Here is a 13063-nt window from a genome sequence, read left to right as displayed (position 1 = left end):
CCCCCCCCCCCCCCCCCCCCCCTTGCTAGCTTGGTGTAATAACAATCCCCGCCTGAGATTCTACACGCTTCCTACCCATCTGGTAACTCGCTGGGTCATTCAAAAGGGATTATATACCCTGTCCGTCTCTTGATTATTTTATGCTCACGGACCAACGCAGCTGCAAACGTTTGACCCATCCACTTTAAAGCTTTATTTCTCTAGCCTTTTCCATTGCACTTACATCTACTTTCGGCCCGCGAATCCCGCCACAAAAAGCAGCAGAGTTTACTCCAGCTGTGTTGCGGGGCTTGCCATTGCCCTTCCCAGCAGGTATCCTCCCGCCCTCCTGCCTGTGCACAAGGAACTCTGGGACTTGTAGTTTAGTGAGCACCATCACAAAGAAAGCCTCCTTTTCTCCTGTTTGACATGGACTGTAGGGGAAACAGGGCTTTCTTTGCGATGATCCTCACCGGTACTGAGGAGTAGTACCTTTGGGAAGGCTCTGAGAGGGAATCGGTGGAAATCAGTTCAACCTTGCTGCCCCTGATTGGGAACTATCTGGGGATTTGGGGGTGCAGCCTAAGGTTTTGGGAGGGGGGGGGGCTTCAATGGGGTAGAATGCCATAGAGTCCACCTTCTAAAGTGGCCATTTTCTCCACGATCTCTACCACCTGGAGATCTCCAGCCGCCACCTGGAGGCTGGCTACCCTACAGTTATATAAGAATATCTCCAAATGGGATAGAGCAGGATGAGAAAGAAGTACTTTTCTCCCGTCCTCACAATACAAGAACTCATGGGTACTCAATGGAATTGCTGAGAGGTCGGGTTGGAACAGATAAAAGGAAGTACTTCTTCAGCCAAAGTGTAATTAACACATGGAATTCACTGCCACAGGAGTTGGTGGCAGCTAAAAGCATGGGCGGCTTCAAGAGGGAATTAGATAAACATATATGGAGCAGAGGTCCATCAGTGGCTATTAGCAATAAGGTATAGATTTGATAGATTTGATAGATAGAGTGCCTAAAGAACTATGGACAGAGGTTCGTGACATTGTACAGGAGGCAGCAATCACCACCATCCCAAAGAAAAAGAAATGCAAGAAAGCAAAGTGGCTTTCTGATGAGGCTTTACAAATAGCAGAGGAAAGAAGGAAAGCGAAAGGCAAAGGCGAAAAGGAAAGATTTACCCAACTGAACGCAGATTTCCAGAGAAATAAGGAGAGATAAGGAGGCCTTCCTGAATGAACAGTGCAAAGTAATAGAAGAAAACAATAGAATGGGAAGGACTAGAGATCTCTTCAAGAAAATTGGAGAAATCAAGGGAGCGTTCCATGCAAAGCTGGCCATGATAAAGGACAAAAACGGTAGGTAGGGACCTAACAGAAGCAGAAGAGATTAGGAAAAGATGGCAAGAATACACAGAAGAACTATACAAGAAAGACCTCGATGTCCTTGACAACCACGACGGTATAATCACTGACCTCGAGCCAGACATCCTGGAATGTGAAGTTAAATGGGCCTTAGAAAGCATTACTAACAACAAAGCTAGTGGAGGTGATGGTATCCCAGCTGAGCTATTCAAAGTCTTAGAAGAGGATGCTGTTAAAGTTCTGCACTCCATTTGCCAGCAAATTTGGAAAACGCAACAGTGGCCACAGGATTGGAAAAGATCAGTATACATTCCAATCCCAAAGAAGGGCAATGCCAAGGAATGTTCAAACTATCGCACAATTGCACTCATATCACACGCTAGCAAGGTCATGCTCAAGATCCTACAAGCTAGGCTTCAACAGTACGTGGATAGAGAACTACCAGAAGTACAAGCTGGGTTTCGAAGAGGTAGAGGAACTAGAGATCAAATTGCCAACATTCGCTGGATTATGGAGAAAGCAAGAGAGTACCAGAAAAATATCTACTTCTGCTTCATTGACTATGCTAAAGCTTTTGACTGTGTGGATCACAACAAACTATGGCAGGTCCTTAAAGAGATGGGAGTACCAGACCACCTCACATGTCTCTTGAGAAACCTGTATAAGGGCCAAGAAGCGACAGTTAGAACCGGATATGGAACAACTGATTGGTTCAGCATAGGAAAAGGAGTACGACAAGGATGTATATTGTCGCCTTGCTTATTTAATATATATGCAGAGTACATCATGCGAAATGCTGGCCTGGATGAATCACAAGCGGGAATTAAGATTGCTGGGGAAAAGATCAACAACCTCAGATATGCAGATGATACCACTCTAATGGCTGAAAGTGAAAAGGATCTAAAGAGCCTCTTGCTCAGAGTAAAAGAGGAGAGCGCAAAAGTGGGCTTGAAGCTCAACATCAAAAAAACTAAGATCATGGCATCCGGCCCCATCACTCCTTGGCAAATAGAAGGGGAAGCTGTGGAAGTAGTGACAGACTTCACGTTCCTGGGATCCCAGATCACCGCAGACTGTGACAGCAGTCATGAAATTAAAAGACGCCTGCTCCTTGGGAGGAAAGCGATGGCGAACCTAAACAGCATGATAAAAAGTAGAGACATCACCCTGCCAACAAAAGTCCGCATGGTCAAAGCAATGGTATTCCCAGTAGTCATGTATGGCTGCGAGAGTTGGACGATAAGGAAGGCCGAGCGCCGAAGAATAGATTCTTTTGAACTATGGTGCTGGAGAAGACTCTTGAGAGTCCCTTGGACTGCAAGAAGAACAAATCAGTCAATCCTCAAAGAAATCAACCCTGACTGTTCCCTGGAAGGCCAGATAATGAAACTGAAGCTCAAATACTTTGGCCACCAAATGAGAAGGGAGCACTCACTGGAGAAGACCCTGATGCTGGGAAAGATTGAAGGTCAAAGAAGACGGGGACGGCAAAGGATGAGATGGTTAGACAGTGTCATCGATGCAACGAACATAAAATTGAGCCAACTTCGGAGGACTGCGGAAGACAGGAGGGCCTGGCGGGAGATGGTCCATGGGGTCGCGAAGAGTCGGACTCGACTGTGCGACTGAACAACAACAACAAATAGATAGGAACTCTCAGTCTGGGGCAAATGATGCACTGTGTTCTTGGTGCCTGGGGAGGGGGCAACAGTGGGAGGCCTTCTAGTGTCCTGGCCCCACTGCTGGACCTCCTGATGGCACCTGGTATTTCTGGCCACTGTGATACAGAGTGTTGGACTAGATGGGCCATTGGCCTGATCCAACATTGGCTTCTCTTATGTTCTTATGGCAACCGTAATGCTCTAACACTGCTTCTGATCTAACTAGACATCTGGACAACAAAAGCACAGATATAAGGATGCAAAGGTAAAGGTTCCCTTGCTCAAAAGCCAGTCGAGTCCAACTCTAGGGTTGCGTTGCTCATCTCCGTTTCCAAGCCGAAGAGCCAGCGCTGTCCGAAGACGTTTCTGTGGTCATGTGGCCGGCGTGACTAAACACCAAGGCACACGGAATGCTGTTACCTTCCCACCGAAGTGGTACATATTTATCTACTTGCAATTTCTTGCTTTCGAACTGCTAGGTTGGCAGGAGCTGGAACTAGAGACGGGAGCTCACTCCGTCATGCAGGACCCGGGTCTCGAACTGCTGAACTACTGACCTTCCGCAGCCTGCAGTTCAGTGTCTTAACCACTTGAGCCACCGCAGTTCCTATATAAGGATGTAAGATTCTATAAATATCTTTAAGCACAATCTACTGCTTTTCTTCAATATTTCCCCCCAACATAGTAATGGGGCTTTCAGCTTGGGCTACTGCTGGGCCCTTCTGGGCCTCCAGGCCCCAATAAAGTGCACCTCCCCTCCCCATGGGCCAGTGAAGCCAAGGCAGTGAATGGAGCCCAAAGGCTGAGAGGCAGAAGGGGGGAGGTTTTGAAAGGGAATTGAGTGCATTTATTTATTTAGAAATACGCTGCTTATTCAGAGACACTGCTTGATGCTCCTCTCAAAAATCAGAGTGCATTATTGAATTTGAACTGCCAGTGGATAACGATCAAGAATTGTCCTGTGATCTCTGGTGGTAAAACCGCTTGCCAGAAGGGCAGCACTCTAGGAATCTCTCCTTCCCAGTCTCTATAATGTATTGACATCATAGGGATGCAGGAGGAAGCAAGGAGTGTTCTTATCACACCGCTGGCATGAGTTGGGGACACACACACCCCAGAGAGAACAAGGAGGTAAGAGGATCACTCCCACTTGACCCTCCCTCCCCCACAGTTATCCTTTTCCAGCATTACCTCTCCTGAGCCAGAAAATTGGTTTGCACATTTCTATCTCTGGCAGGCAAGTGGGGAGGAGATTGGATTTATTCCCCGCCCTTCACTCAGAGTCTCAGAGCAGTCTACGAACTCATTTCCATTCCCCCCCCCAAAGAAAAGACACCCTGTGAAGTAGGTGGGGCTGAGAGTACTCTTTCCAGAGCTGTCCTTGAGAGAACAGTTTTGACAGAACTATGGCTTGCCCAAGGTCATCCAGCAGCTGCAAGTGGAGGAGTGGGGAATCAAACCCGGTTTTACCAGAGTAGAGTCCGTGCGCTTAACCACTACACCAAACTGGCTCAGGGTGTGTGAGTTAGGGTGTGTGAGTTAGGTTGAGCTCTTCCCTCTCCCCGTTGCTAATGTAGCCCTCAGAAACAAGTTGGAGCAGAATCAGTAAGCAGAAGTTAGCAGAGAGAGATCTTTAGTTGCTGTAGACCTTCCAGGTTGTGTGGCCGTGGTCTTGGCATTGTAGGACCTGACGTTTCGCCGGCAGCTGTGACTGGCATCCTCAGAGGTATAACACAGAAAGATGGAGCAACTAATGAACTCTGGCTGTGAAAGCCTTCAACAATATAGAGAGAGTGGAGCTGGGATTAGAGTTGGAACTTGACTTACACTTAACTAACCTCAAGAGGTTACAGGAATATAGAGTTTTAGTCAACGCAGACTGGATTTGAATATTGATAATAATGGAAAACTCAGTTATTGAAGGAATGATGGTTATATTAATCTGTGTTGCATAGAAAATAAGTGTGGTATACGGTATGGACATATGGGTAAATGTGCTGTTGATCTTGTTTAAGTGTACAATAAGGGCTTAAAAATATAATTAATTGATGTGAGGATGTAAAAAAAACAACCCAATATATAGAGAGATCTGTGGGATATTTAGCAGAATAAATAAAGCGCACTGGAAGAAAGCAGCACTGACTCGTGTGTGTTTAACTTCTAGGGAAAAGTTAACTTCAGAATTAGGGGAAGGGTTACATGGAAAGAAAAGACAACAGTCCAGGTCATCTTTCTAGTTCTCCATCTCGTTTCTTTGTTCCTCCTCTCTGACCTGGGGAACAGTGGAAGTTGCCTCCCAAAGCTCCACCTCTTGCGTATGTGCAGAACACCATGAACTCTCTCCATTGTATTGAATAGCCAATAGTCAATCTGAAGGTAACCTAATTGGCTCTATGCTAAACTTGTTCACTAGTTTACAGGAACACCGGCTTAACCCTTTCATGACGGAAGGAATGACACTTGCAAAATCCAACAATACCCTCTTTACTGGGGCACCGATTTCCTGGGCTCTTTATCAGCTTATATAAAGGCTGTCTTTCGCAAGCGGAGGTCTGGTAAAATAGGTCCAACAAGCCATTGAACCGTATGGACAACTTTATTGAGAATCAAACAGCTTTACTTTATTGAGAATTAAACAGTCGCATGCTGAATGCATTCTGAAACGTTGCAGCAACAAAAATTCCAGCAACACCACCTCTATTTCATTGGATGACTTCTCGGTATTTTTTTAAAAAATGTACAATGCAAAAATGAAATGTGTTGTTTTTCTCTTCACCAAACCACCTGTGACTTTTGAAAATTCTTCTTTTCTTTGCTGTCCATCGCAAAACCACATTTACTATGTACAAAACCATTACTCCCGCAAAACCTATGCTGTCCCCTTTCTTCCTTTCCGCGCTACTTATTTTGATCTTATAGAAATCACCTTTCTACTGAAACAACTCACGAGCTATTAAAAACATTTAAAAACAGAGGAATCAAATTTTAAGAGAGACAAAGGAAAACTGGCTTACAAAGAGTCCAAAGCTGTTCCTTTTTTAACTTCGCAGCATGGCTGGAGGACGATCTGCAGCCATTGGGAAAAAGGTTATTGTTGGACACTCAACACACACAGAACAGCCATGGCGGGTAACAGCAGCCCCTCTGCTTTCAAGACGGAAGACAGATCTCAACTGAGAAGGCTCAGAAATGGGCATCTTCTCTGCCTATGGAGAATGGTCCAAAGATGTGCCAGGATGATTTGGCTGAGCACCATGAGGTGAGTAAACAGTGAATTGCAGAAGAGAAGAAGAGATTGGATTTATACCCTGCCCTTCACTACCCAAAGGAGTCTCAGAGCGGCTTACAATCTCCTTCCCCACAACAGACACCCTGTGAGACAGATGGGGCTAAGAGAGCTCTCTCCAGAACTGTCCTTGAGAGAACAGCTCTGAAAGAACTTATGACTGACCCAAGGTCACACCAGCAGCTGCATGTGGAGGAGTGGAAATCAAACCCGGTTCTCCCAGATTAGAACCACTACACCAAACCGGCTCTCTTGCACTCACTGGGAACAAAGGATACAATGCTGGGCTGCAGAAGGCTTGACACGAAAGATTGAATCTGCCGCCCTTTGTGGGGAGTTTCCCATCTGCAAGTACATTTCTGAGAAATTAAATCCTTGGGGCTATTTGGTGCCATTATTGTCCCATGGGGTCATCCGCTAAACCCATGAAGAGCAGATAGTGCCATTTTAATGTCTTCAGAATATCTACCCATTCTAGGGAGATTATGAATAATAAGCAATATTACATGGTCAGGTTTACCACAGATCTCTTGAGCACTTTCCCCTTATTAGATTCCTGGCTGTTTACTAAGGTTTGAGGACTCACTGGGGGGGGGGGGAGAGATTCTTAACTAATTAATTATTTAAAAAAATGGAGTCTTCTGTAATTTATTTGACATCTGTAAGGCTTATTGTACTTCAAAAACTCTTCATCTTTTAATTTCTATGATTCCTCTTCTTTGTGTGTTCTTTTATGGTATGAAAAATCGCATCTCCATCTGAATCTTTTTCCACAGTCCCTGCATCTATATTTTTTCTCTCCACTGTGGATTGTATAATGCCCTGAAAGATGTGTGCCGGTGGAGAAGGTCTTTCCACACTGCAAGCATGTAAATGGCTTCTCCCCTGTGTGGATTCTTCGGTGTGTATTAAGGCTTGAGCTCTGATTGAAGGTTTTTCCACAATCCAGACATTTATATGGCTTCTCCCCTGTGTGGATTCTTTCATGTAATTTGAGGCCTGTGCTGATACGGAAACTCTTTCCACACTCAGAGCATTTATGTGGCTTTTCTCCCGTGTGGATTCTTTGGTGTAAAGTCAGGTGTGAGCTCTGACTGAAGCCTTTTCCACACTCCTGGCATATATAGGGTTTCTCTCCAGAATGGATTCTTCGGTGGGAAACAAGGTGTGGACTCTGAGTGAAGCACTTTCCACACACTGTGCACTGGTAGGGTTTCACCCCTGAGTGGGTTCTCTGATGTAAAGTGAGGGATGTTGTCCAGCTGAAGGTCCGTCCACACTCCTGGCACTCATATGGCTTCTCCTTTGTGTGGATTCTCTGATGGTAAGTGAGTTTCGTCCTGTGCGTGAAGGTCTTCCCACACCTCAAGCATTTATATGGTTTCTCTTTTAAGTGGATTCTCTGATGCACAGTGAGGTTGGAACGCCAGTGGAAACTCTTTCCACATTCTAAGCATTTATATTGTTTCTCCTCTGAATGGATTCTCTGATGAAAAGTGAGATCTCTGTTACACCTGAACCTCTTGCTGCACTCTGGACACTCGTATGGTTTTTGCCCTGTGTGGGTTCTTTGATGGGAAGTAAGACTTCCACTTACACCAAAAGGGTTTTTGCAGTCTGAACTCTTGGATGGTTCCTCCTTCTTATGGATTCTCTGATGAGAAGTGAGGCTAACGAGCCTGCTGAAGCCCTTCCCACATTCAGAGCATTTGTATGTTTCATCCCCTGCATGGATTCTCTGATGGGAAGAAAAGCTGGATTCACAGATTAATTTTTTACTGCTTTCAAAATGTTTATTCCTCCTCTTTCCTTTGCTACATTCTTCTTGGGATGGAGTTTCAAGGAGGATGCCAGCCTTGAAAACTACAGACTGATTCCTTGACTTCTCTACTTTGCTTTCTTTCTGCCTCTTTGACTGTTCTGCATTCCTGGAAGGCTTTTCCTCCACCTCGTGGCTGGTCGTTTTGAGAGATGCCGCACATCGGTCACTATAGTTCTCATCCTCCTGCCTGTGACCTGGTGGAACAAAGACTTCTGATTAGAAGGGGAAATTCTTCCAAGGTGGGTGGAATCAAGGTCAAGATCCAAGGCCCCAAATCTGGATCCATACTGAGAGGAATGGGACTGTTTCAGCCTTCCCCTCCCATGAAAACTCGTATGAGGAAAGAAACCTCACAGGCCGGCAGAATCACTGGAGGTATCCCACAGGTACATGGACTCACGGCCTGAAACATCTAGCTGTCCTCCAAGGAAACCAAAACATCTAGCTACGCTCCAAGAAAACCACTCAGTCCCCAGCCAACAAAGAGGTCCATCACACCTCTAAGCACCCACCTGCCAAGCTCTCCTCTTCTTCAGGGTCTGGGGGAAATGGTGCTTCGCTTTCCTGAAGCCAGGAGATAAGGGCAGGCTTGTGAAATGCTTTGGAGAAAACAAACGGACTAGTTAGTTACTACAAAAAATTCAGTTCTTCCTACATCATCCATTTCTACATTCTCCTTCTAAAAGATCACAAGAGAGAAGAGAGAAGAAAAGTTCCCAACCCCAACAGATGAGTATGTAACAGAAGCCACCACAGAGTCCTGAAAGCATAGATCTTCTGGTAGGTCTACTGTTCATGAAACTTGGATAGGCACACCAGTTAGGAATCCCATTCTGGGAATCAAGGCAGCCATGATTCTTTTTAGCCATTCCTCTTTCAACCTCTCAACTGACAGGCCACTCCTCTTTGTCCTCCTTCAAATGGGTCCTGTCATGAGTCAGCCAGGGCTCAGCAATAGCGAGGACTGCTCAGGAGGACTCCTTCGGGGGAGTCCTGTGTAGCCAACCTTGAGTCAACAAAAGCTGACCAGCAGGAAACTGAGCTGCAGGTTTGTCAGGATTCACAGCCAACTGCTGGTGCAGAGCCACCCACATCCTCCAGCCCTGATTCATCAGGTGAATCTCAGCTGGCCTGTTCCCAGCCCACCAGTATTACCTGCACCCCGAGAGTGCTGCAGACAAAGGCTGATAACAGAGCTACAGACAAGATGGCAAAGTGCACGTCTCCTGGTCCGATGCAGACTGCTTGCTGATAACAAAGATGAGTAGTTGCAGGATTGCTTCTGAGCTGCCAGCGACCGACTCCGCTTTGCCTGACTTCTGGAACCCTTACCTTGGACTGAATGACCCTGCCCTGGCTCACGGCACCTGATATTCAGAGCCTGTAACCAATACTGGTCCCCTTCTCTCTAAAGGGCCTTGAGATGTTCCATTGTCTTTTCAGCCTCCCTGGAAAAATGTTCTGTTCACAATAACCGGTCTAAATTAGACAGCAGGGCCTATTTATCAGCCAATGTGATGACTCCTCCCACGCAGGATTATCTGCTCTCCCCTCAAATGAGCACTGTCTGGAAGAATAGACTGCTTTGGAGGTTAGAATTCCCCGCCTCTGCCAGACTGAGGTGTACCTTCTGGGTGCAAATGCTTCTGGACCTTTAATACTAAGGGAAAGCATCAAGGTTAGAAGAAAACAAAGCAAAGCATTTCTCAAGTTGCCATAAATGGTGTAATCCAAAAACTCAGGAGTGCAATCCGCGGAATGCCTTAGGACAAACCCAACGATGCCTAACAGTGTGCAAGCATGAGAACTCTCCCATTGGGTTGGATGTTACATTTTTTTTTAAAAAAATGACAGAAAGAGAAAAGGGAGACTTTTCAGGTAATCATTTTAAGACCTTGTCACACCCGTTTATGGTGGATCTTCTGGTAGACAAACAAGAATCAGGTTTCAAGTTGGTGCAGGTCTGTGGCTATAAGAGTAAGATGGGATATAACAATTAAACTCTTAAGTCATGTCACTGTGTCCCGCCTCCCCACAATATCTACAACTTGCCTCTGAACCAGTGAAAATCTAAGCGTAGGGAACCTACAGTTTCCAAAGTTCTCAGTTCATGCCACAGTTCACCAAGTCTGTTTCAGGCACGTGCTTTGGAATAGATCTGCAGCTTAAACCGGAAAGTTACTTGCTTAATATCTTGCCAGATATAGTAAATACAGATGATAAATGTATTGTGTTATATATCCTCACGTTAAGCAGAATTCTGATAGCGAAAAAATGGAAATCAGATTTACTACCTAAAAAAGAAGAAATAATGGAAAAAATATTTGAAATAGCAGAAATGGACAGATTAAATATGATATTAGCAGAGAGAGATGATAACGCTTATAAGAAAAGATGGTTTAAAGTGTATAAATGGTTTGAAAAAAATGTAGAATGAACACTCCGAAACTGATTTGTACAATGGGAATGTACTTGGATTTTTATTTTTGTTTGTTTGTTTGTTGGAAAAAGTATAAATAAATTCTTTAAAAAAAAAAAAAAAAAAAAAAGGAACTTCTCCCACAAATCAATGCAGCTCCTAGGATGAAGTGTGGTGAACATGAAGGGAAAGCTTCAATTTCTCTTTTTAAGCAACAACAAAAAAACTCCCAGTTGAGTTATTCAGATGTGAAAGCACTATGGATGCCCTAGGATTTATCCAGGCTTGTGGGTTTAGATTTGTAACAACTGACATTAAAAGAAGTCCAGAAGGATTGCTTGAAGACGAACAGATTTATTCCTGTAGAAGCTTTTGTGAATCAGAGCTCACTTCTTCAGAGGCATGAAGTGAACATCCAGTAAGCAAATATATTTATACTTGAAACTACAAACCGCAGGGAGCCAGATGTCACAAAGAGAGCCCCCTTTAAAACAACCGTTGCCCAGCAAGGAGCTTTGTGAGCTTTTATGGACATAAATGGACTGTGTATAAAATGTGCAAAAGGGACTCTGAGGTAAGGTGACCAGTTTGTGATGCCAAACACATGCCAGCAGTCACCTGAGACGATGTGCCCGTGGTTCCCGAGGTTCCCCGTTCCAAGATGTATCCCTAGACACAGGAAGCACTCCAAAACAGCCATCTGCCATTGCGGTTTAAACCAGGGACTCCCGACACCATTAAGCGAGTCCTTCCTCATCACGCAGGCAACTTCCCTCCCCCCCTCAACCTTCTCCACAGGGTCAAAAGACTCTTTCCCGCCGCCTTACGCTTAACAAAGAACTTGGCCTTCCTAATCCTCTCAAGGAACTGGTTGTACCTGAAATGGCTGAGGAAATGGACTTCCGTCACAATAGGTGACAGCCGATGAGTCATCCCCAGCCCTCGAGGTGTCTCTGCCACAGACTTAGATTTTAATATTGACCACCCTTTAAGCCCCCCCCTCCCCAGTGCGGACGTGACTTTTGGAACGGACCACCAGGGGTTGTCTCAAGGGAGGTGGCCAGCAAAACCCTCCCCCAGAGCCCCCATACAAAAGTGGGCACCCAGCAACGTGCTCTCGTTCTCTTGACCTCTCTGGGCCCCTCTCTAGCTCTCTAAACCCACCCTGCCTCTATGACTTTTGGACTGCAGCCGAAGTCTCTACATGTTTCTGGCCGGTTCAAAACACGATCCTTATTTCCTATTAGTCTCCCCTATTTTTCCACGGGGACGCACCATCTCGCCGGACAGGTAAATATTGTCCCTCAACGATATCCTGCTCATGCGAACGTCTCTTGATTTTCTATCTACTTTTCTTAAAAGCTGTGTAACTGTGTGTGTGCTTGTGTGGTTTGCTTGTGAAGAACCTACAGTAAAGGAATCATTTTATATTGAACCCAGCCTCCGTGTCTATTTCTGGTGTTTCTGGAAGACGCGGGACCCCTGTATATAAAGGTGTTTGTTTCCTTATTGCCTATTGCTATTTTATAATATCTCATATTCCCCAATATTGATAATAACTCAGAGCAATCAGGCTAACACAACATAGAAACCAAGAGAGTAATCAGTCCAGTCAAGAATGGGCAAGAACAGCTCCCAACTGTTGATGGAGAGGAAAAGGCAATCTGGACAAAAATTATCGGCACTTTCCCTCTTCTATCACTGCAATGAAAAAGGCCAAAGAAGTGTTTTTGTTTTTTTTTTAAATGTAAGCTGGGAATTCAGGAAAACTAGTAGACCATAGCACCAATGTTCCCTCTAAGCTGTGAAGTCTTGTGAGTAAAAATTCTACCTTGTGAACTACTGGCATTAAAGTTGTGAGCCAGCGATTTGGCTACCGCATATATTAGTTTGCTCTGCAGTCCTCTCTCCTGAGCTAAGACAAAAATCTGTGAGCTGGAGGCTAAAAAAACTGTGAGCTAGCTCACACTAACTCAGCTTAGAGGGAACACTGCATAGCACTAGATTGTTGTAACATTACTGCTCTGCAGCAATCCCCAATTTTTAAAAAAGCCCTCCGCTGGGTTTTTTTTTTTTAAATTTTTGGCTCTCGAGTAACAGCTGGTTTATGATGGCCCCATGGGGTTTTCAAGGCTACAGATGTTAAGAGGTGGTTTGCCATCGCCTGCCTCCGCATTATGACGCTGGTATTCCTTGCTGGTCTCTCTTCCAAATACTGACCAGGGCTGACCCTGCTTAACTTCCGAGATTTGGTGAGACCGAGATAGTCTGGGACCCACAGAATCCTTAAACACAGGCTGCTGACTCATTAGAGGGCTAGGACTCGAGGAGAACGACATGGTGATGTTACCATGCATAACAAGTGCCAGTTCCAACTGGCATACAGCCAGGCAGGGCTATTTTTGGGCAGGAACGCACAGGAACGGAGTTCCGGCTGGTTCCTGAGTTGGCCACACCCAGCAGGAACCCATTAGCATAATAGGCCACACCCAACAGCAGGAACTCATTAGGATTGGCTACATT

General features: G+C 45.3%; 1 protein-coding gene across 1 annotated transcript in view; it reads right to left on the bottom strand.

The window, feature by feature from the left end:
• The window catches only part of LOC107111882 (zinc finger protein 420-like), a 59105-nt gene that overhangs the window by 40142 nt on the left and 5900 nt on the right, over positions 1-13063 (bottom strand). The window contains exons 5-6 of the mRNA XM_015412928.1: positions 8634-8720; positions 7006-8315 (exon numbers count right to left, since the gene is read on the bottom strand). Of these exons, the coding sequence (XP_015268414.1) occupies positions 7006-8315; positions 8634-8720 (1397 nt within the window). The remainder of the gene's footprint in view (positions 1-7005; positions 8316-8633; positions 8721-13063) is intronic.

This window comes from Gekko japonicus, unplaced genomic scaffold (assembly GCF_001447785.1).
Source record: "Gekko japonicus isolate JY-2015 unplaced genomic scaffold, Gekko_japonicus_V1.1 scaffold1659, whole genome shotgun sequence".
Classification (NCBI taxonomy): Eukaryota; Metazoa; Chordata; class Lepidosauria; order Squamata; family Gekkonidae; genus Gekko; species Gekko japonicus.
The sequence above is the reverse complement of the archived record's forward strand: the minus strand, read 5'-3'. Positions and strand labels throughout refer to the sequence as shown.